This window comes from Hypanus sabinus, chromosome X1 (genome assembly GCF_030144855.1).
Source record: "Hypanus sabinus isolate sHypSab1 chromosome X1, sHypSab1.hap1, whole genome shotgun sequence".
In the NCBI taxonomy this organism is placed as follows: Eukaryota; Metazoa; Chordata; class Chondrichthyes; order Myliobatiformes; family Dasyatidae; genus Hypanus; species Hypanus sabinus.
Genome location: NC_082738.1, coordinates 34,179,405 through 34,201,241, shown reverse-complemented (window position 1 = coordinate 34,201,241; position 21,837 = coordinate 34,179,405). Strand labels below are relative to the sequence as shown.

The window sequence follows — 21,837 nt, the reverse complement described above, 5'->3', positions numbered from 1 at the left end:
TAATCTGTAAATATCTAAAAAAATGAAATCTCAGCAAGTTATATCTGTTGGATAATTGTTCAAAAGACATGAAACAATTATCTAAAAATAAATCAGAAAATCTTAGTAATCCCTTAGTTTTCCAAGCTGAATAAGCTTGATCTATAATGGAAGGGTGAAAAAAACAATTAGATACAATAGGACTATTTAAAACGAATTGAGTCAACCCAAAAAATCTCCGAAATTGAAACCATGTACGCAATGTATGTTTAACTATCGGGTTGTCAATTCGTTTCGGCAATTTAGAAAGAGCAAAAGGGAGAGAAGTCCCTAAAATAGAACCCAAAGCATAAGCTGATACCGATTTAGTTTCTAAACTCACCCAACAAGGGCCAAAAGATCCACCCCCATCTTTCAACCAGCATAACAAATATCTAATATTAATTGCCCAATAGTAAAATCTGAAATTAGGTAATGCTAACCCGCCTTCCTTTTTTGTCTTCTGTAAATATGTTTTACCTAACCTGGGATTTTTATACTGCCATATATATGAAGAAATTTTAGAGTCAACATTAGTAAAAAAAGATTTCGGGATAAAAATTGGTATCGCTTGAAAAATATATAAAAACTTAGGTAAAATAACCATCTTAATAGCATTAATCCTACCTATTAGAGATAGAGACAAAGGTGACCACTTAGTAAACAAACCTTTAATCTGATCAATTAAGGGTAAAAAATTAAATACAAACAAATCTTTATGGTTCTTTGTGATTTTGATCCCTAAATAAGTAAAAGAGTCATTAACTAATTTAAAGGGTAAATTTCCATAAATTGGGACCCGTTTATTTAATGGAAACAATTCACTTTTATTAAGATTTAACTTATACCCAGAAAACTCACTAAATTGAGCCAATAATGATAAAACTGCTGGAATGGATTTCTCCGGGTTAGAAATGAATAGTAATAAGCTCTGAAGTGTCTTGCTGCAGTGGGGCCTGGGTCTTAATGTGAGGCAGGATCCACCATTTGGACAATTTGAATGCCAGTCCAGAAAGACTGGAAAGGCAGGGTGCTGGGACCAGAAGTGAGAGTCAGGCTGACTTCACTTGCTCTCCCGCGACATTCACTGCTCTCTCCACTACGCTGAGGCTGTGAGACTGCCCCAACTGCTGTGCTTCGTGTTGCGAGCTTCACAGCGATTTGCCCTGTTAATATGAGGAACTGAAACCGAGGCTTGGGCCTACTCCGGGGATAAGAATTGAAGGACTCAATTTGGTTCAGACTGCTGTTGCTCACTTCTATTGTTTGCATGATTTGTGTTTTATTCTCTTTGCGCATCAGGTGTTGATCTTTTATTTAAATTTGGTTCTTTCAGGTTTCTTGTTTTGTGGCTGCCTGTAAGCAGACAAATCTCAAGGTTGTATCATTTTATACATTCTTTGATGATAACTGTACTTTGAATCTTGAACCTTTTGAATTATATTCTATCATTCATGTGCCTATCTAAGAGTTTCTCAGGCATCCTTAATATACCTGCCTCTACCACCACCTCTGGCAGGGTATTCCACACACCCACCACTCTGTGTAAAAAATGTACCTCTTACACCCACCCCCTTATACTTTCCTTCTATCCCCTTAAAATTATGTCTCCTGGTATTAGCCATTTCTGCCCTGGGAAAAAGTCTCTTAGCTATCCAATCAATGACTCTTTTCATCTTCTACACCTCTAGCAAGTCACTTCTCATTAACCTTCACTCTAAAGCCCTCTAGCTCATTCCATTTATCCTCATAAGACATGCTCTCTAATCCAGGCAGCATCCTGCTAAATCTCAACTTCATGCCCACTAAGTTTCTACATCCTTCCTATGATGAGGTTACCAGAAGTGATCACAATATTCCAAGTGTGGTTTAACTAGGGTTTTATAGAGGTGCAACATTACTTCACAGCTCTTGAACACTATCCCCGACTAATAAAGGCCAACACACCATGTGGCTTCTTAACCACCTGATCAACCTAAACGGCAACTTTGTGAGATCTATAGATATAGATCACAGATCCATCTGTCCGTACACAGTGTGAAGAATCCTGTCACTAACCCTGTATTCTGCCTTCAAGTTCAACCTTCCAAAATGAATCACTTTTCCAGAATAAACTCCATCTGTCACTTCTCAGCTCAGTTTAGCATCCTGTCAATGTCCCATTACAACCTGCAATAAAATCCCACACGATCCACATCTCCACTAACCTTCGTTAGTGAACCTTAGATACAACGTTTCAAGTTCTTGCTCTTCTTCTGAACCTACACTTCCACTTCCCCATCCATTTAAAAAAAAAATCACACTGAGCAGAGGTCTGGTCTCAAAACAGATTCCTGTGGTCACCAACCTCCAGAGAGAATATCTACAACCATCTATGGGGAAGTCCATTATGAATTCACACAGACAAATTTCCCTGGATCCCATGCCTCCTGACTTTCTGAATGGGGAACTTTATCAAATGCCTTAATAAAAATCCATATACACCACATCCACTGCTTTACCTTCATCAATGTGTTTTGTTACGTCCTCAAAGAATTCAATCAGGCTCACGAGACATGACCTGTCCCTCACAAGGCTACACTGACTAACCCTAATCAAACCATGCTTCTCCAAATACTCATAAATTTGTCTCTAAGAATCTTCACCGATCATTTGTCCACCACTTAATTAGAATATATCCAGAAATAACCTCAAACGTAACACATACCTCCATCTTCCTCTTTGAACCTTAGATACAATGTTTCAAGTTCCTGCTCTTCTTCTGATGTCCATATGGGAGTCTTTTTATTTGTCCCACTGAAAAAAATCATAAACATTCACCACTATATCTGTTTTGGTATCTGCTGTTGACTATTGTGTTACACCATCAAGTACTCTATTAACAGAAGCAAGGCACCATTAGGGCGGTCAGCATGCACAAAAAAAACTTTGTGTTAAGTCCACTTTGGCAACTAAACATTCCTTGAATAATAGATCAGGGAATTGAGGGACTAGCACAGGAGAGGAGATAAAGCCTGGGAGCGATCAGCAACAATCATGCTGAATGGTGGGACAGTTTTGAGGGGCCGAGAGGCCTATTCAAGGAGCACTTCAGGTCCACAGGCTTCAGTAGGGTCCAAGCATCCATCTAAAAATAAGGATTGTTGTTACTATCAAAGCAGCAACAACACTCATTTTTGAGCCTCAATCTTCAGCTTAATTGAATGTTTTAATTAGCTGGGACCTTGCAGTTTTAGCACAGCACAACCTCCCACGCTCTCTTGGTGAAAGCACTTGCCTTTCCTCATCTCTCCTGTAACCCTCAGTCATTTCTCGAATGGTTGCAATATTTTTCCAGAAAAGCAACTCCACGAAGGCCTTGCTGTTGCTAGCAGCTAAGGTAAAGAATCGGTTCAAGACGTATCTGCAGAACTTCACCAGCTCCTGTTATGAAAACAAAACACTGAGGTTACCAAGGAGGTTGAAAGGACAGAGAACATGTTGAAGGAAAGATGGTGGACATTACCTACATGGACCTTAGCAAAATCTTTGACAAAGTCACGCATGGGAAGCTGGTCCAGAAGGTTTGGTCGCTTGGCATTCAGGATAAGTTAGCCAACTGGATTCAACATTTGCTTAGCAGGAGAAGTCAGAGAGTGGTAGTGGATGGTTGCCTCTCTGACTGGAGGCCTGTGACTAGTGGAGTGCCACAGGGATCAGTGCTGGGTCCATTGTTATTTGTCATCTATATCAATGATCTGGATGATAATGTGGTAAATTGGATCAGCAAATTTGCAGATGACACCAAGATTGCGGGCATAGTGGACAGTGAGGAAGACTATCAAAGCTTGCAGTGGGATCTGGACCAGTTGGAAAAAGGGCTGAAAAATTGGCAGATAGAATTTAATGCAGACAAGTGTGAGGTGTTGCACTTTAGGAGGACAAACCAGGATAGGACTTACAGAGTGAAAGACAGGGCCCTGAGGTGTATGGTAGAACAAAAGGGCCTGGGAATACAGATCCAAAACTCCTTGAAATTAGAATCACAGGTAAATTGGGTTAAACAGAGTTCTGGTACAGTGACCTTCATAAATCAGGGAATGAAGGGAGATCTTATAGATATATGCAAAATCGAGGGGTAGGGATAGGGTGAATGCATGCAGGCTGTTCCCCCTCAGATTATATAAGGCTAGAACTAGAGGTCATAAGTTTAGGGTAAAAGGTAAAATATTTAAGGGGTATCTGAGGGGGAACTGCTTCACTCAAAGGATGGTGCAAGTGTGTACAAGCTGCCAGTGGAAGTACTAGCTGTGGGTTCAATTGCAACATTTAAGAGAAATTTCAAATAGATACATGAATAGGAGGGAGTGGAGGGATGTGGTCTGGGTGCAAATAGATGGGACTAGGCAGACCAGGTCAGCATGGACTAGATGGGCTGAAGGGCTTATTACTCTGCTATATTGCTCTATGATTGAACACAGTTCATTTTGCAGTCATTTATGAAAGAACTAACAGGCTCCAGGACTGTAATTCTGGACATAACTTTGGTGTTTTAGATGAGAGGTACAGGAGTCCATCTTAGTCATTAGCAGGTAAAGGTGATTACCTGGAAATTGATAGTTTATGGTAGGATATACAGTGCCTTGAAAAAGTATTCAGCCCCCTTTGTTCACATAACTGAGTATTACAACCAGGGACTTTGATCAATTTAATTGAGATATTTTATTTGTGAATCGCATGCTCCTTCCCCCACCCCACCCCCACAATAGAGCCCCAAAAACAGGGAAAAATTGTAAAATATGAAAAACTAAAAATTCAAGAAGTGAAATGTCAGCAGTTTAAAAGTATTCATCCCCCTTTGCTCGATACTTGGTTGAACCACCTCTCACAGCTACTACAACCAGTAGTCTTTTTGGATAAGTCTCTATTAGCTTTGCCCACTTCTTGCGAAATTGCTCAAGTTGTGCCAGGTTAGTTGGGGAGCAGCAGTGGACAGCAACCTTGCCAGAGATGTTCGACTGGGTTAAGGTCAGGACTCTGACCATTCAAGAACATCAATTTTCTTCATCTGAAACCACTCCATGGTGGCTCTGGCAGTGTGCTTTGGGTTGTGGTCCTACTGGAGGATGAACATCCTCCCCAGTTTAAGTTTTCTGGCAGAGACTAGCAGGTTTTTCCCAGGATCTCTCTGTATTTATCAGCATTTCCCATCAGTGCTGATCAGATTTCCAGTCCCTGCTGCTGAAAAGCATCCCCATGACATGATGCAACCTCCAACACATTTTACAGTAGGGATGGTGTTACCTGGCTGATGTGCGGTATCAGATTTACGCCACACATACTGTTAGAAAAAGCATATCCTTGCCTGTAAAGACTTTACAAAGCATCACTTAGAAGATACTGTAAAGATGTGGAAGAACATCTTGCTGTCAGATGAGACTAAAGTGAAGCGTTTTGGCCTCAACACTGAGCAGTACATGTGGCATAAATACTGAGTTTAACCAACTACTGAGCAAAGGGGAATGAATACTTTTGAACTGCTGACATTTCAGTTTTTCAATTTTTAGTTTTTCATGCTTTATAATTTTCCATTTTTCTGGGGCTCTATTGTGAAAAAAGGAGCATGTGATTCACAAATGAAGATTATCAGATAAACTGATCAAAACCCCTGGTTGTAATACTCTTTTATGTGAACAAAGGGCTGAAAGCTGAATATTTTTCAAGGCACTGTACCAGCATGAGAACTTACAAACGAGGAATGGCTATTTAGAGGTGGTGCTGGACCATTAGCCACTGCTAGAATTATACCCAACAAAATCTGAGAAGAGGGTAAAGAAATTCAAGGGCAACTAAACTACCTGGGACAGAGTGCGTGAGATTGATTTAAGAGAGAAACATAATTAAATTAGCTTGGGATGATTAATGCCAACCGTTCTATATCAGTAAGTAAATCAGCACAGAGAGCACTCAGAACCAAGGCTGAAATGCTTGGGAAACAATTTCAAATATGCTGTGACAGACTGTCAACTTGATAACTAATACAAAGTTTGTCCAGCACAGCACAGATTCTCATACAAACTAACTTTTCGCATAGAATCAGTAAAGGATGAGTCCATCAAATTCTGGGCATTTCCTTGGCAGCTTGAGTGCTCAGCAAGATGTTGCTTAAACGCTGTGAATGTCTGGCTCCACCACCTCCTCATACAGTGTGTTCAAGATCCCAAATTCCCCTAAAATCCTCCAACTTCCTCCACTCCAACATTTTACCTTAAACCTATACCCTCTAATTATAGACACATTACTATGGTGAAAAGTTTCCTACCCTCTTAATGTCCCTCATAATGTTATAAATTTCTGTCAGGTTCCCCCTCAGCCTCCAACGCCCCACCCAGTCTCTCCTCTTAACTGCGGTACTCAATCCCAGGCATCATCCTCGGGAATGTCCCCTGCACCCGCTCCACTGCAATCACATCCCTCAGTGTGGTGACCAAAACTGTACAAAGTACTCCAGCTATGCTCTACCCAGTGTTTCATAAATTTGTACCATAATCTGCCTGCTCTTGTATTCTATGCACCAGCTAATGAAGGCAAGTCTCTTCTTAACCATCTCATCTGCCTGTGCTGCTGCTTTCAGGGATCCATGGACGTGTACTCCAAGGTCATGTTTCTCAATACTTCCTTGTGTCCTATCATTGTGTTCATCCTAGCCTATTAGGCCTCCCAAAATGTAAGACTATGCATTTTCAGCAATAAGCTCACCTGCCATTTCTCTGCCCATCTTGCCAGTACTATTCAGTAGCTGAAAGACAATCTCCTCACTATCTACAATACCACCAATCTCCAAGTCCCCTGCAAACTTACAAATCACATTTCCTATGCTCACATCCGGATTGCTACATTGTGTTCAGTTCTGGTTGCCTCTTTATAGGCAGGATGTGGAAGCTTTAGAGAAGTGCAGAGGAGGTTTCCAGAATGCTGTCTGGATTAGACAGCATGTCTTAGGAAGAAAGATTCAGTGAGCTAGGGTATTCTCTTTGAAGTAAAGGTGGATGAGAGGTGTACAAAATGATAAGAGACATAAGAGTGGACTACCAGCACTTTTTTCCCAGGGCAGAAATGGCTAATACAAGGGGGCATAATTTTAAGGAGATTGGAGGAAAGTATAGGGGAGATGTCAGAGGTAGGTTATTTTTTAAACAGAGAGTGACAAGTGTGTGTAATGCACTGCCAGGGGTGGAGGCAGAGGCAGATACATTAGAGACATTTAAGCAACTCTTAGAAAGGTACGTGGATGAAATAACAATGGAAGGCTATGTGAAAAGGAAGAGTTAGACTGATCTTGTAATAGGTTAAAAGGTCACAGGGCGAAGGGTCAGTACTGTGCTGTACTGTTCTATGTTAATCTAAGGGTTCCCGCAATAAACCCCGTGGTACACCACTGGTTACAGACTACCAGGATCTGGGTCAGGAGAGTAGAAATACGAGGATAATGCTACTAAATACTAGATCATGACCCACTACAAGAACCACAATGCCATGATTATTACACGCTGACCACAATTCAACCTACTTGGTATGCACTAGCTGCTGGATCTTCCAGAATGTGGCTGAATAAGTGGAATACTGAAAGCTGATAAAGAAGGGCATCCATTTTCAAGTCATATCCTATCCGATAGAGCATCTTTACAATGCAGTGATTAATATGAGCACTGTTCTGCCGGTAGTCCTTCAGCAGGAGAACATAGGGCTTCACGACACCAACAGTAGCAAACCTGTATAAAACAGAAGAAAGTTTTTTTTTTGAGGGGAAAAATAGCAAGCGAACTGCACACAGCTTCAGTATTCTTCTTGCCAATGAGTTGGCCTTACTAGAATGAGGAAAGCAAAATAAATACTTAGGGGAGTATGGTAGCATAGCGGCCAGCATAATGCTACTCCTGCGCCAGTGACTCGTGTTCAATTCCAACACTGTCTGTAAGGAGTTTGTACGTTCTCCCTTTGACCGCATTGGTTTCCTCTGGGTGCTCTGGTTTCCTCCCATAGTCCAGAGATGTATAGATTAATAGGTTAATTAGTCACATGGGTGTAACTGGATGGCGTGGGCTCATTGGTCCAGGAGGGCCTGTTACTGTGCTGTATCTCTAAAAGGTAAATAATTGGCAGATCGAGCAGCATCTGTGGTGAGAAAAACAAGAATTATCAATTCGGGTTGATAATTTATCATTAGAATCAGGACATTAATCTGAAACTTCAACTCTATTTCTCTCTCCACAGATACCACCTGACCTGAGTGCTTCCAGCATTTGCAGCACTTTTGTTTTTGTAAACTACCCTTAAAGTCCACCTATAATTTCCAAACAGCTTGTGGACAGGTTTTGTGCTTTGGGCCCTGCCGGTCAGGAAATGCTTTGAGACTGATAAAGCTTTAACTTGAGACAACTACCAATAAGCAGATGAATTTACCTCCCACAGTCCAGATGAAGTAAAACATTTGTCCCAAAAGTAAAAACTGCTCTCACCCTGTGTGGCTGCCACATTATTATTTATTTTACTTTCTGCCTAACTCTGTGAACGTCCACTGTGAATACTTCAGTGAACTGTGTAAATGAAGCTGAAAGATTATTTGGCCCTCTGTGGCTTAATTAAAAAAAAAATTATCTGTAGAACATACCTCTTGAGATAATCCAAGAAGTTAAATTCACTTTCTGTTACTCTCACAGATTCTGCTTCTTCCTCTTCTATTTCTTCATCACGAAATTCTTCACTGTCTTCAACTTCAGCAGGTGGTAGCCCTGCCAAATGAATACAGAGTAAGCATTCAGAACTTCAGAGACAATATTCAGAACAGTGGCAAACAAAATGATGGCAGCTAAAATACTCACTTGGCAAATTTGCAAACAGTATTTGTCTAAGCAGTTCAAACTCTTCATCAAGCAGCAAGTCAGCAGAGCCAAAAACATCACCTTCAGGCCACACTTCCCTGTGGGAATAAGCATTAGACCCTCAATCAATGCATGGTGTGTTTTTGGAGATCACCGCTCATTTTGTGGTCTGTGAGCTAGTAAAAGTAGTGAAATACATGTGTAACCCTCAGGCTCGGCCAGCTCGTGTTTGTCTAGGGGAAAGCAGTGAATTCTTGCAGCGCCATTACACATAGGATATATACAGTAGAGTGCAAAAGTTTTGGGCACATATATATAGCTAAGACTTTTACTGTACAGTACCGTAGTAATTTTATGTATCGCTCTATATTGCTGCTGCAAAAAAAATTCAAAACATATTTGAGCGATGATAAAACTGGTTCTGATATGGGTCTCTATTGTGGACTGAGAGTGGGAAGGGGGCAGGGAGAGGGGAATCAGAACTGGGGAAAGGGGAAGGGAGCGGGAAGCACCAGAGAGAGACATTCTGTAATGATCAATAAACCAATTGCTTGGAATCAAATGACCTCACCTGGTGCCTCTGGGCTGGAGGAGTCTGCACCCGCGCCACCCCCTGCCCCTGGCACTTCTTCTCTGCCACCTGTCCCACACCATCCCACAGCGCCCCACCCTTGCCATTCCCAACATCCTTTGCTCCTGCCAGATTTACTAACTCGCTCTCCACTCCACGTTGAGAAATACAGTACTGCACAAAAGTATATATATATACCTAAGATTTCTGCACAATACTGTAGCACTGGATTCAGATTGCTGAGACTCATTTTATACAAGCTGCATACACATGGCTTTGAATCTGGTCATTTTACATTGACCAGCGTCAAAGCCAATCCCAGTGCAAGAAGCACTGTTGTGGTAACATAATCCAAGTACCACTTGGATCTTTTCCTTCACTTTGTTCATATTAATATTTTAACATAATGGTCACTTACAATAGATTGATTTACTCAGAAAAGCAATTAGTGTCATGGTGTGACATTGATAATATTATGACGCCTTTGACTGTCGACTTAATTTATAGTTTTTGTTGACGATGAGAATGAGAAACCACCTGGCATCAACAGTTCATTTTAAATAACGGTGCCCATACAAGTTTGTTTCTTGTGTGCCGAACAGCAAAGAACGCTCCACAGCAGTCAGTTTTCACCCTCTAGTAAGATTCTATTTATGAAAGAGTACAAATGGTACTGCAATTCAACTTGTTTAGGTACGTTCAGTTGATTAGAGCCATGGGGCAAGGTTAAACATGATTAGCTCCTCCGCCTGTTTGCTTGGTCATCAGGTCAGGTAAATGCAAAGAGATAAAAATACCCAAGAACCTCAAGGATTAAAAGAAGTTATCAAGCATAAGACAACATAAACCACAGAGGAGGCACAAGAGACTGCAGATGCTGGAATTAGGAACAACACACAGTCTGCAGAACAATCTGCTTTGAATTCCTGCTTATCACCCTCCAGTAGCCGTCTCCACCTTCAGCCACTATTTCATTCGGAGTCTGAGGAGATTTGGTATGTCACCAAAGTCTGACAAGTTTCTACAGATGTACTGTGGAAAGCATTCTATTAGCATCACTGTCTGATATGGAGGGGCCTGTGTACAGGATCAGATAAAGATTCAGGAAGTTGTAAACTCAGCCAGCTCCACCATGGGCATTAGCCTCTCTACCAATGAGGACACCTTCTAAAGGCGATGCTTCAAAAAGGCAGCATCCAGCATGAAGGACTCCCATCACCCAGGACATGCTCTCTTCTCATTACTACCATCAGGAAGGAGGTGAGGGGTGGAGTTTCAAGATGGCGACGTAAACATCTGCCTTTTAGGCGCTCTTTATTTTTTCAACTATAATCACCCTTTAATCAAATCTTTTCGAATTTAATCATATGAGTTGATACTTTCGATTAACTTTCTTTTTCCTAAAAGTATATTTGATCTAATTCTGTCAAACTTAAAATGGCTACAAGCAAGAAATCGTCTAAGGAGCCTTTATCTATCGACGCAATTTCTAATCTTCTGGACGTTAAACTGGATACTAAACTTGCAAGTTTGGAAAGCAAGCTGGAAAGTAAAATGGAAAGTAAAGCAACTAGTTTGGAAAGTAAACTGGCAAGTTTGGAAAACAAGCTTACCACGAAAATGTCTGAACTTGAAGGAGTTGTTAGATCGCTTGATAATAAGCTTCAATCGCAGGCATCGGATATTCAGCGGCATGAAGATAAGTTTACGACTCTTGAAAAATTAATTTGTGAAAAAGTACGTACAATTGAAGCGCTTGACAAGAAGATACAATCGACTGTTAAAACAGTAGATCAGTATAAGTTTAAAATTACTGATCTCGAAAATCGATCTCGCAGACAGAACTTGCGAATCATCGGGTTTCCCGAAAAAGTTGAGTCCGGTGATTTAACTGAGTTTTTCTCTAAATTACTGTGGGAAATTTTCGGTGGTGAAGGTTTGCAAGCTAAACCTGTTATCGACCGCGCTCACCGAGTTGCGAGGTTTTCGGCTACGAGTGTTAAACCACGAGCGGTGATTGTTCGCCTTCATTATCCTCGGGAGAAAGAGCTTTTAATTTGATTAGCTCGTAAAAAAGGTATGATTTCTCACAATAGCAACACATTTCGAATTGTTGAAGATTATTCATTCGAAGTAATGAGAGCGAGAATCGCTTTTAAACCAGTGATGGCAGAGGTTCACTCGATTGGACTTAAACAAGCTTTAATGTATCCAGCGAAGCTTAGAATTACGCTGAACGACAACAGTCAGCAATTTTTTAACACTCCGGAAGAAGCGAAGAAATTTGTTGAAGAATATCGATCTTCTAGTGCAGGGGTCAGCAACCTTTACCACTGAAAGAGCCACTTGGACCCGTTTCCCACAGAAAAGAAAACACTGGGAGCCGCAAAACCCGTTTGCATATAAAATGAAATAACACTGCATACAAAGTTTTGTTTTGCCTTTATGCTATGTATAAACAAACTATAATGTGTTGCATTGATGAAATTGATGAACTCCTGCAGAGAAAACGAAATTACATTTCTGCATGCAACAAAAACATTTTGACCTCCGAAAAAAAGACGTTGGGTTGAAGGTTACTTTTAAGTAAAATACTCGACGTCTATTTGAGTCCTTCTTGTATTTATGAAAAACGCCAAACTTAAATTTGCCGCCAGCAGCAAACCAAAAATAACGTCAGCCAGCTGTCAACCTGAAAAATAAAAGGACTATTTCACTGAACAATGAAAACATATGAATATACGTAAAATAATAGGCAATTAAAATATTTATCATCCTTGTTCAGGTTGACTCACACCTGACAATGCAGTCGTATTCAGTAGGGATGGATCGATGCTTAGGGGAGTGACCGGGAAGGATAATGTGTTTTTTTCCTCTCTGAACTCACAGAAGCGTTTCCCAAACGATGTTTGCATTGCGATGATTGCAGAATGTAAATACTCCGAATTTATCATGTCGTGACCTTGTTTGAACTCTCTCAAATTGGGGAAGTGAGACAATGTGCCTTTCTGTAAATCTCTGGCAAGCAACGTCAACTTGCGCTCGAATGCCAAAACATCCTCCAACATGTGCAGGGCTGTACGTCCTTACCCCGTTGAAGAGCTGTGTTCAGCGTGTTCAGGTGCGCTGTCATGTCTACCATGAAGTGTAGCTTTTCCAGCCACTCTGGCTGTTCCAGCTCAGGAAAGGTGAGCCCTTTGCTGCCCAGGAAAGTTTTCACTTCTTCCAGACACACGACAAAGCGTTTCAGCACCTCCCCTCTGGACAGCCAGCAATAAAAACACGTTGTAGCGGTGTGCTACACGCAGTCAGTAAACTGCAGTCAAAGATAGCTTTATTCGAACTAAACAGCCTTGCTTTTAAGCCTCCCTCAACCCGCCCCCCATGGGCGCGGATGCTGCAAAAGACACGAACTCACAAACCCCCGTAGGCTATCTCCCTTAGCCTGAACGGTGGCTAATTGTGAGCCGGTTCGGATGTGTCAGGAAATGGGTCGCCACAACGTCTTATTTAGATTGTACAAGATCACCATAATCTTCAAATTTAGATTTACATTTCAAAAACTAACAAACTAACATAAAATACATTTTAATTAAATACTGACCATGTAGCGGTGTGCTACACGCAGCGCTAAAATTACGACACGGAGTCGGTAACTGCAGTCGAAGGAAAAAACTTTATTCGAAATCTTCAGCCTCACTTTTAAGCCTCCCTCAACCTGCCCCCCATGGCGCAGAGGCTCCAAAGCTCTGTGCTCGCAAACCCCCGTAGGCTATCTAATTGTGAGTCGGTTCGGATGTGCCAGGAAAAGGGTCGCCACAACCAATTATTTCCCAAAGCAACAGGGAGCCGCAGCACAGACGTAAAAGAGCCACATGTGGCTCCGGAGCCGCGGGTTGCCGACCCCCGTTCTAGTGCAACCTGAACTATGTGTTACGTTGAAGATTTTTCGGAGAGAGGATGCAATTTCATTTTAAGTTTTAACCTATGAAGCTGGGTTATAACTTCTTATCCTGATCTACAGGTCTGGGTTTTTTTACTATCATCATTGTTTATAGATGCTCTTTTTAATTTTTATAATATCTTTTTTTCATTCTTTTTTCTGTTTCGGATATATACGTTTATATTTTGTAATAATGATTTACTTTTTTTTCAAGATGTCGTTTCTTTTTCCCGTAAGACTTTGTTTTCTGTAAGCATTTATTTGTTTGCCTGTACTTAGAAATGGGACGAATGTTTTGGATTTTTTGGTCTTTTTTTTATATATTGTAGTGTCTATTAAATCCCTTTTTTAATCCTATTTTGATAACTTTTTTTATTAAATTTCTTTTAATAGGTTGCTTAACTTACATTTGTATTTTGTAATATGGCTTTTCAAAATGTCGTTTCTTCTTCCCATAAGCCTTTGCTTATGAAACGTCATCTTTCTTGTATTTGAATATGGAATTTTTTTTAAAGGTATATTACACTTTTAAATTTTAATGTTTATACTTTTTTTATTAATGATTGTTTGTTTTATTATATTAGTTTTCTCATTCTGACTGATATATATTTTTTTTTGCAACCCTATATTTAAATCTGGGTGTTACATAGTTTTTTTTTAATCTTTTTATGGAGCTGCCATCTTGAAATGGGGGTAATGTTAGTATTAGATTATGTGCCTGCTGCTTGGCTTTCTTTCAAAGGGTGGGGGGAGGGGGGAGGGATCTTTTTTCACGCTTTTGATTTTTATTTTTTTGCTTTTAGTCTATGGGCCGACTTTAAATTATTAATATTGTTGAGGTGTCATGTTCTCCGGTTGCTCCTGAATCAATTTTCCTTCTTCCTGAATTATGGGTTATGTGTCTTTGTAACCTTTTATGATATACACAACAAATATTGGCATGATGGATAAATCTATTTATTTCTTGGAATACTAATGGTTTAAATCATCGGATTAAATGTAAAAAAATATTTAAAGTATTCCATAGATTGAACGCTAATATTATTTTTGCACAGGAGACCCATATTAGGAGGGAGGATAATCAGCGTTTTTTTAGGTTCTGGAAGGGTCAACAATTTCACTCGAATTGTACCGCCAAAATTAGGGGTGTGTCTATTTTTATAGACCCCGCAATTTCGTTTACACATCATGAAATTATTTCTGATCCACAGGGCAGATTTTTGTTGATAACTGGTTCACTTTTTAGTCGAAAAGTGGTTCTAGTTAATATTTATGCTCCAAACTTTGACTGCCCTGAATTTTTTAAACGTTTATTTACTTCCCTTCCTAATCTAAATGAATATATGTTGATAATGGGTGGAGATTTTAATTGTTGTTTGAATCCTTCGATGGATAGATCTAAACCTATCTGTATTCTTCCGAATAGATCGGCCTTACTTATTAATTCTTTTATGGTTGATTCGGGAATCACTGAAATATGGCAGTTTTTGAACTCTAAAGATAAAGAATTTTCATTTTTTTCACATGTATATCATAGCTATTCTAGAATTGACTATTTTCTTATTGATCATCGGTTATTAACGGATGTTATTGATTGTAAATATGATTCTATTACTATTTCGGATCATGCACCTTTGAAGTTATCTATCAAGATTTCGGACTTTTCCAATAATATTAGATCTTGGAGACTTAACGCTACTTTGCTTCAAGACCCAGAATTTATCACCTACATAAAACAGCAAATTGACTTGTTTTTCTCAACAAACTATACTGAAGAAATCGACAGAGGAATACTTTGGGATTCTTTTAAGGCTTTTATCCGTGGACAAATTATCTCAGTTTCCGTTGGTAAAAGAAAACAAAGATATTTAGATATTGCTTTATTAGTGGATAAAATTAAGGAAATTGATAAGATTTATTCCGTGACTCCTACCAAAGAACTTTATAAGAAGAGAGTTGAGCTTCAAATGGAACATAGTTTACTATTATCTTCTTCAATTGAAAATCAATTAATTAGGACCAGGGCTCAATTCTACATTCACAGTGATCGAACTGGTAAACTGTTAGCTAATCAATTAAAAGCTATTTCGACTAAGCGACAAATTATTAAAATTCGTAAACAAGATGGTAATTTAACTACTGATCATAAAGAAATCAATAATACTTTTCAAGATTTTTATAAATCTTTATATCAATCAGAATTTGATGGCGATCTGTCCATGATGGATAATTTTTTTAACAATTTGAATATTCCTAAACTGATAGATGAAGATCGTAGCTTGTTAGATGCTCCTATCTCTATGGCCGCAAAAGGAGAGGCTATCTCATCAATGAATTCAGGGAAAGCTCCTGGCCCTGATGGTTATATTGTAGAATTTTTTAAAACTTTTTCTTCTTTGCTTTCCCCTTGGTTATGTGAAATCTTTAATGATGCATTTGCTAAGAAGAGATTACCTCAATCTTTTTATGAAGCTACTATCTCTCTAATTCTTAAAAAAGATAAAGATCCTACTTTATGTGCATCTTATCGCCCTATATCATTATTAAATGTAGATTCTAAGATTCTTACAAAAATTTTAGCCATTAGATTAGAAAAGGTACTATCACAGATTATTTCAGAAGATCAAACTGGTTTCATTAGGAATCGGTATTCCTTTTTTAATGTTAGAAAATTGATTAATATAATTTATACTTCATCACCCACAATCCCAGAATGTGTTATCTCATTAGATGCTGAAAAAGCTTTTGATAGAGTTGAATGGACATACTTATTTAATACATTGAGAAACTTTAATTTTAGTCCCAACTTCATATCATGGATTAAATTAATATATCATAAACCTGTTGCTTCTGTTCTTACAAATAATTATAGATCCTCTTTTTTTCAATTATCTCGTGGTACGAGACAAGGCTGTCCCTTGAGTCCCTTATTATTTAATATTGCATTAGAACCTTTAGCCACTGCCATTCGTGAATCTCCTAATATTTTTGGTATTACCCGTAATGAGAAGTTATACAAATTATCACTTTATGCTGATGACTTGCTGTTATATATTTCTGATCCTGACAGGTCTATTCCCGCTATTTTATTCTTGTTGGCTCAATTTGGTAGCTTTTCTGGTTATAAACTAAACTTGGATAAGAGTGAATTATTTCCCTTAAACGCACAAACTTTATTGAATGACAGGATACCATTTAAAGTTGTTACTGATAACTTTACCTATTTAGGTATAAAAATTACCAATAAATATAAAGATTTATTTAGACTGAATTTTTTACCTATGCTTCATCAAATTCAACAACTTACTACAAGATAGTCTCCCTTATTCTTATCATTAATTGGTCGGATTAATGCTATTAAAATGATGATTTTACCGAAATTTTTATACTTATTTCAAGCCTTACCAATTTTTATTCCTAAATCTTTTTTCGATAACATTGATTCAAAAATTTCCTCATTTGTGTGGCAAAATAAAACCCCCAGGTTAAGTAAAAAGCAATTACAAAAATCTAAAAAAGATGGTGGTTTAGCTTTACCTAACTTTAGATTTTATTATTGGGCAAATAATATTCATAACTTAATGTATTGGAAATTAGATTTGGATTCACCACTGCGCCCGCAGTGGGTAAATTTGGAATGTAACGAGGTAAAGGGATATTCTCTATTCTCTGTTCTTGGTTCTTTTCTTCCTGCTGATTTAGTTAAATTCAATAAACAGATATCTAATCCTGTTATCAAACATACATTACGAATTTGGTTTCAATTTCGTAAGTTTTTTACTCTGAAAAACTTTGTTCTTGATAGTCCTATCTTACTTAATTTTTTTTTCAAACCTTCCTGGACAGATCAAGCTTTTAGCATATGGAAAAGGAAAGGTATAAAATGTTTTCATGATCTTTTTTTGAAGATACTTTGATGTCCTTTGACCAACTTTCCAACAAATTTAAATTACCTAAATCTAATTTTTTCAGATATCTACAAATCAGAAATTTCTTACATAAAGTTCTACCATCTTTTCCCAATTCAACTTCAGTGGATTTCTCAGATTTGATTTTTACCTTAAACCCTTGTCAGAAGGGATTAGTAGCTTTTATTTATAATATGATTATGAAGATACAACCAGAAATATCAGATAGAATTAAACAAGAATGGGAAAAAGAACTTCGATATAATATTTCAACAGATAAATGGGAAAAAATTTTACAAATAGTTAATTCCTCTTCTATATGTGCTAAGCATGCTTTAATACAATTTAAAATTGTACATAGAGCTTATATGTCTAAAGATAAGCTTGCTCGATTTTACTCTTATATTAACCCTCAATGTGACAGGTGTCATCTAGAAGTGGCTTTATTGACCCACATGTTTTGGTCATGTCCCACTTTACATAACTATTGAAAGGACATATTTGTTACCATTTCCTCAATTTGGAATATCAATTTACAACCTCATTTTATTACTGCAATTTTTGGTATACCAAATGAGGATGGTATTCAGTTTTCCCCTTCAATTAGACGAATGATTGCTTTTGTAACATTAATGGCCAGAAGGTCTATATTACAAAACTGGAAAGAAGTAAATCCTCCTACCACGTCTCAGTGGCTTTCCCAAACTATTTCATATCTAAGTTTGGAAAAAATCAGAAGCACTATTTTTGACTTATCAGTCAAATTTGAAGAAACTTGGGGACCGTTTATTCGACATTTTCATATGAATTAATCTGACCTTTTCCAGACCTTCTTTCTGCTTATTCTGGTTCAGGTATGGAGTTCCGGAGTTTTTTTTGACACTATCACATACTTATAAACTGTTACTATTGCCCATGTTAGTTTAGTTTAGTGCTTTTTTTATCAATATACATTTTCTTTTACTTATTTTTAATTCTTTTTTCTTTTTTGACGATTATTTTTGTTTTTTTTTCATATATAGTTATACAGACTTGATTGATTAATGTACTTTTTTCTGTTGATGTTTTAATAGGATATTATTATCTTATTATCAATGTAATTTCAAGTCTATTGTATTCATAACCTATTCATTATTATGTTATGTTTTTCTTTATATATATATGAAAATTAATAAAAAGATTGAAAAAGAAAGAAAAAAGGAAGGAGGTACAGGAGCGCAAAGATACACACTCAATGTTTTAGGAACAGCTTCTTCCCCTCTGCCATCACATTTCTGAAAGGACAATGAACTGATAAACACTACCTCTTGATACTGACCACCTCCCTTCTACTCTCAGTCCTGACGCAGGGTCTCAACCCAAAATATCGACAATTTCTTTACCCCCTCCTCCCCCCTACAGATGTTGCTTGGCCTGCTGAGTTCCTCCGGCAGATTGTTTAGTGCAACAGACACCACATTCGAGAGATCAATATGAACAAATCGATGCACCATTTCATCACAAGCTAGGTTATTCAGGAGTTTACAGTGCATCAAAGTTTAATAAATAGATACCGTGCTGCTCGGAGAAGCACTAGAGCCTCTGTGGCTTTGCTGGCCAGCATTGCATCCTGTATGCGAATCATAGCTTCAGCCCTCTGCTCCTCCACAGGGACTTCTGAGGCAGCATCAAATGGGACCAGATCCTCTGGCAGAGCCTCTTGTCCCTGGAAAACAAACACATGCCTTGTTCAACTACTCAGCCTGGGAAATCAAGGAGTCAGACAGTGTAGTAATTCTGGGTGAGGTGGAAAATATGAGAAGGTGAACCACTTTATGTCTTCTTTATATAAAAGTCTTGTATCTGGCCAAGACTAGTTTAGGAACATAGAATTTGATACATAGTACTCAGCAGATTATTCTGCTTGGTGGGGTGGTTCTAGGAAATAAGGAGTTTGGTTTTATTTCACATAAAACACCAGGAAGTGGACTGGAACACGAAAGCACAAATTAAATTGGTGGGAGACAACAATTACTCTAATCAAGCACAGTCCCAATTCCATGTTCAATACACTTTATTGTCCTTTTCTCCCAGATTTTGCATATTGGTTGCTTGTCAGTCTTTGGGTAAAGGTTTTCATTGATGTATTTCTTTGTTCTACTGTGAATCCCTACAAGTAAACAAATCTCTGATGATGCAAGACTCAGAGATTGCATCTTTTAAGTGAGACATTAAATGGTAGTCCTGTCTGCTCCCAGGTAGACACAAAAAGATCCCAGTGTGATGCTGGAAATTTGAAATAAAGAGTTAAATGCTGGGAAGGGTCAAGTAGGCCAAGGGGGTTTCTGCTGAGAGAGAAAAACAGTGTATGTTTCGATTTCATGAACTTTCATCAGAACAGGGTGAAGTTAGAAATTAAACACATTAAGTCGCAAGGTGGGGAGGAGTGGAGACAAGGAGAGATTGAATGACCCAAGCAGCAGCGGTGCTGGTTGAAAGAGGGTAGTGAAGGCTTTTTAACATCAACTCAAATGTCTGGAGGAGGTACAAATAGAAGATGAATGAAAACAGATGTAAGACACTGCAGATGCTGAACATGTGAAATATAGATCGAGAATACTAGAAAGACTGAATTCAAGAATTTCAGATAAACTATGCTATGATTCCAGGATTGGCAGTAATTCACCAATCTCCCAATCGGATTATTGCTGGCCATTAGGATGTTGTTGTTTGTGGAAGCTTGCTGTGCATGTATTTCATTTCCTACGTTGTAAATAGAGATTATGTGCCCTCCAAAAATACTTTATTGGCTGTAGAACACTCTGGAACATCCTAAGGTTTTGAAATGTGCTGAAAAAGCACAAGTTTTTCCTTTTATATCAATGTCTCCTTATTCCTGATTCATCAATCACTGGAAAGATCAAATAAACAAACATACAGCAAGTTGGCTGATTGTAGTCAGGGCTTCCACTACTCTCAGTGCCCAATCAGCAGCCAGTGATCTCTGTTGCAGTATCAGTCAAGGCACAACCCAGCTCAACTACAAAACTTCCATACAGGTGAAAATCTTGCTGAAACTTTCCATTAAAAAACTAATGTGGAAAGATCATTTAGCTACATAATAAGGAGGAAAGCCAATGCCTATAACACATTATCGATCATCAGTTTGCTCTTTCAGATGATACGAAGATAGGTGGAGGGGCAGATAGTGTTGAGAAAGCAGGGAGACTACAGAAGGACTAAACAGATTAGGAGAATGGGCAAAGAAGTGGCAGATAGAATGTAGTGTCGGGAAGTGTATGGTCATGCACTTTGGTTGAAGAAATAAAAGTGCAGAATATTTTTTAAATGGAGAGAAAAATTCAAAAACCTGAGGTGCAAAGGGATTTGGGAGTCCTCATGCAGGATTTTCCCTAAAGGTTAATTAGCAGGTTGAGTTGGAGGTAAGGAAGGCAAATGTGATGTTAACATTTATTATGAGAGGACTAGAATATAAAAGCAAGGATGTAATGTTGAGGCTTTATAAAGTACTGGTGACGTCTCATTTGAAGTTTTAAAGAGCAGTTTTGGGCCACTTATCTAAGAAAGGACGTGCTGACTTTGGAGAGGGTTCAAGGGAGGCTCACGAAAATGATTCTGGGATTGTAAGGCTCATCATCTGAGGAGCGTTTGATGGCTCTGGACCTGTATTTACTGGAATTCAGAAGAGTGAGGGAGGGTGGATCTCACTGAAATCTATCAAATGTTGAAAGGTCTGATGGTGGGGGAGTCTAAGTCCAGAGGACAGAGCCTCAGAATAGGGGGGTGTCCATGTAGAATGGAAATGAGGAGGAAGTTCTTGAGCCAGAGTGTGGTGAAGCTATTGAATTCGTTGCCACAGGTGGCTGTGGAAGCAAAGTCATTGGGCATATTTAAGGCAGAGGTTGATAGATTCTTGATTAATCAGGGCCCATGAAGGGATATGGGGAGAAGTCAGGAGATTGGGGCTGAAAGGGAAATTAATCAGCCATGATGAAATGGCAGATCAGAACCAATGGGCCAAATAGCCTAACTCTGCTCCTACATTTTATGGTCTCCTTATTGACTGCCGCTCTGCATTCAATACTATCACACATTCACAACTAATCAATAAGCTTCAAGATCTAAGCCTCAATATCTCCTCGTGCAATTGGATCCTGGATTTCCTCACTTGCAGACCCCAGTCAGTTCAGATTGGCAACATCTCCTCCACAATCTCCGTCAGCACGGGTACATCACAAGGCTGTGCTTAGCCCCCTGCTCTATTCACTTCACACTTATGACTGTGAGGCTAAGCACAGCTCCAATGCCATATTCAAGCTTGCTGATGGCAACACTGTCACTGGCTGAATTAAAGGTGGTGATGAATCAGCATATAGAAAGTAGACTGAAAATCTGGCTGAGTGATGCCACAACAACAGCCTCTCACTCAATGTCAGTAAGACCAAGGAGTTGATTATTGACTTCAGGAGGAGGAAACCAGAGATCTATGAGCCAGTCCTTATTGGAGCATCAGAGGTGCAGAGTCAGTAACTTTAA

General features: G+C 38.8%; 1 protein-coding gene across 2 annotated transcripts in view; it reads right to left on the bottom strand.

The window, feature by feature from the left end:
* timeless (timeless circadian clock) overlaps positions 1-21,837 on the bottom strand; it is a 78,626-nt gene that overhangs the window by 22,289 nt on the left and 34,500 nt on the right. For both annotated transcript variants that reach the window (XM_059956315.1, XM_059956314.1), the window contains 6 exons: positions 18,855-19,006; positions 8,880-8,977; positions 8,669-8,789; positions 7,568-7,769; positions 3,296-3,441; positions 2,726-2,814 (listed from right to left, as the gene is read on the bottom strand). In XM_059956315.1, coding sequence (XP_059812298.1) covers positions 2,726-2,814; positions 3,296-3,441; positions 7,568-7,769; positions 8,669-8,789; positions 8,880-8,977; positions 18,855-19,006 — 808 coding nt within the window. The remainder of the gene's footprint in view (positions 1-2,725; positions 2,815-3,295; positions 3,442-7,567; positions 7,770-8,668; positions 8,790-8,879; positions 8,978-18,854; positions 19,007-21,837) is intronic.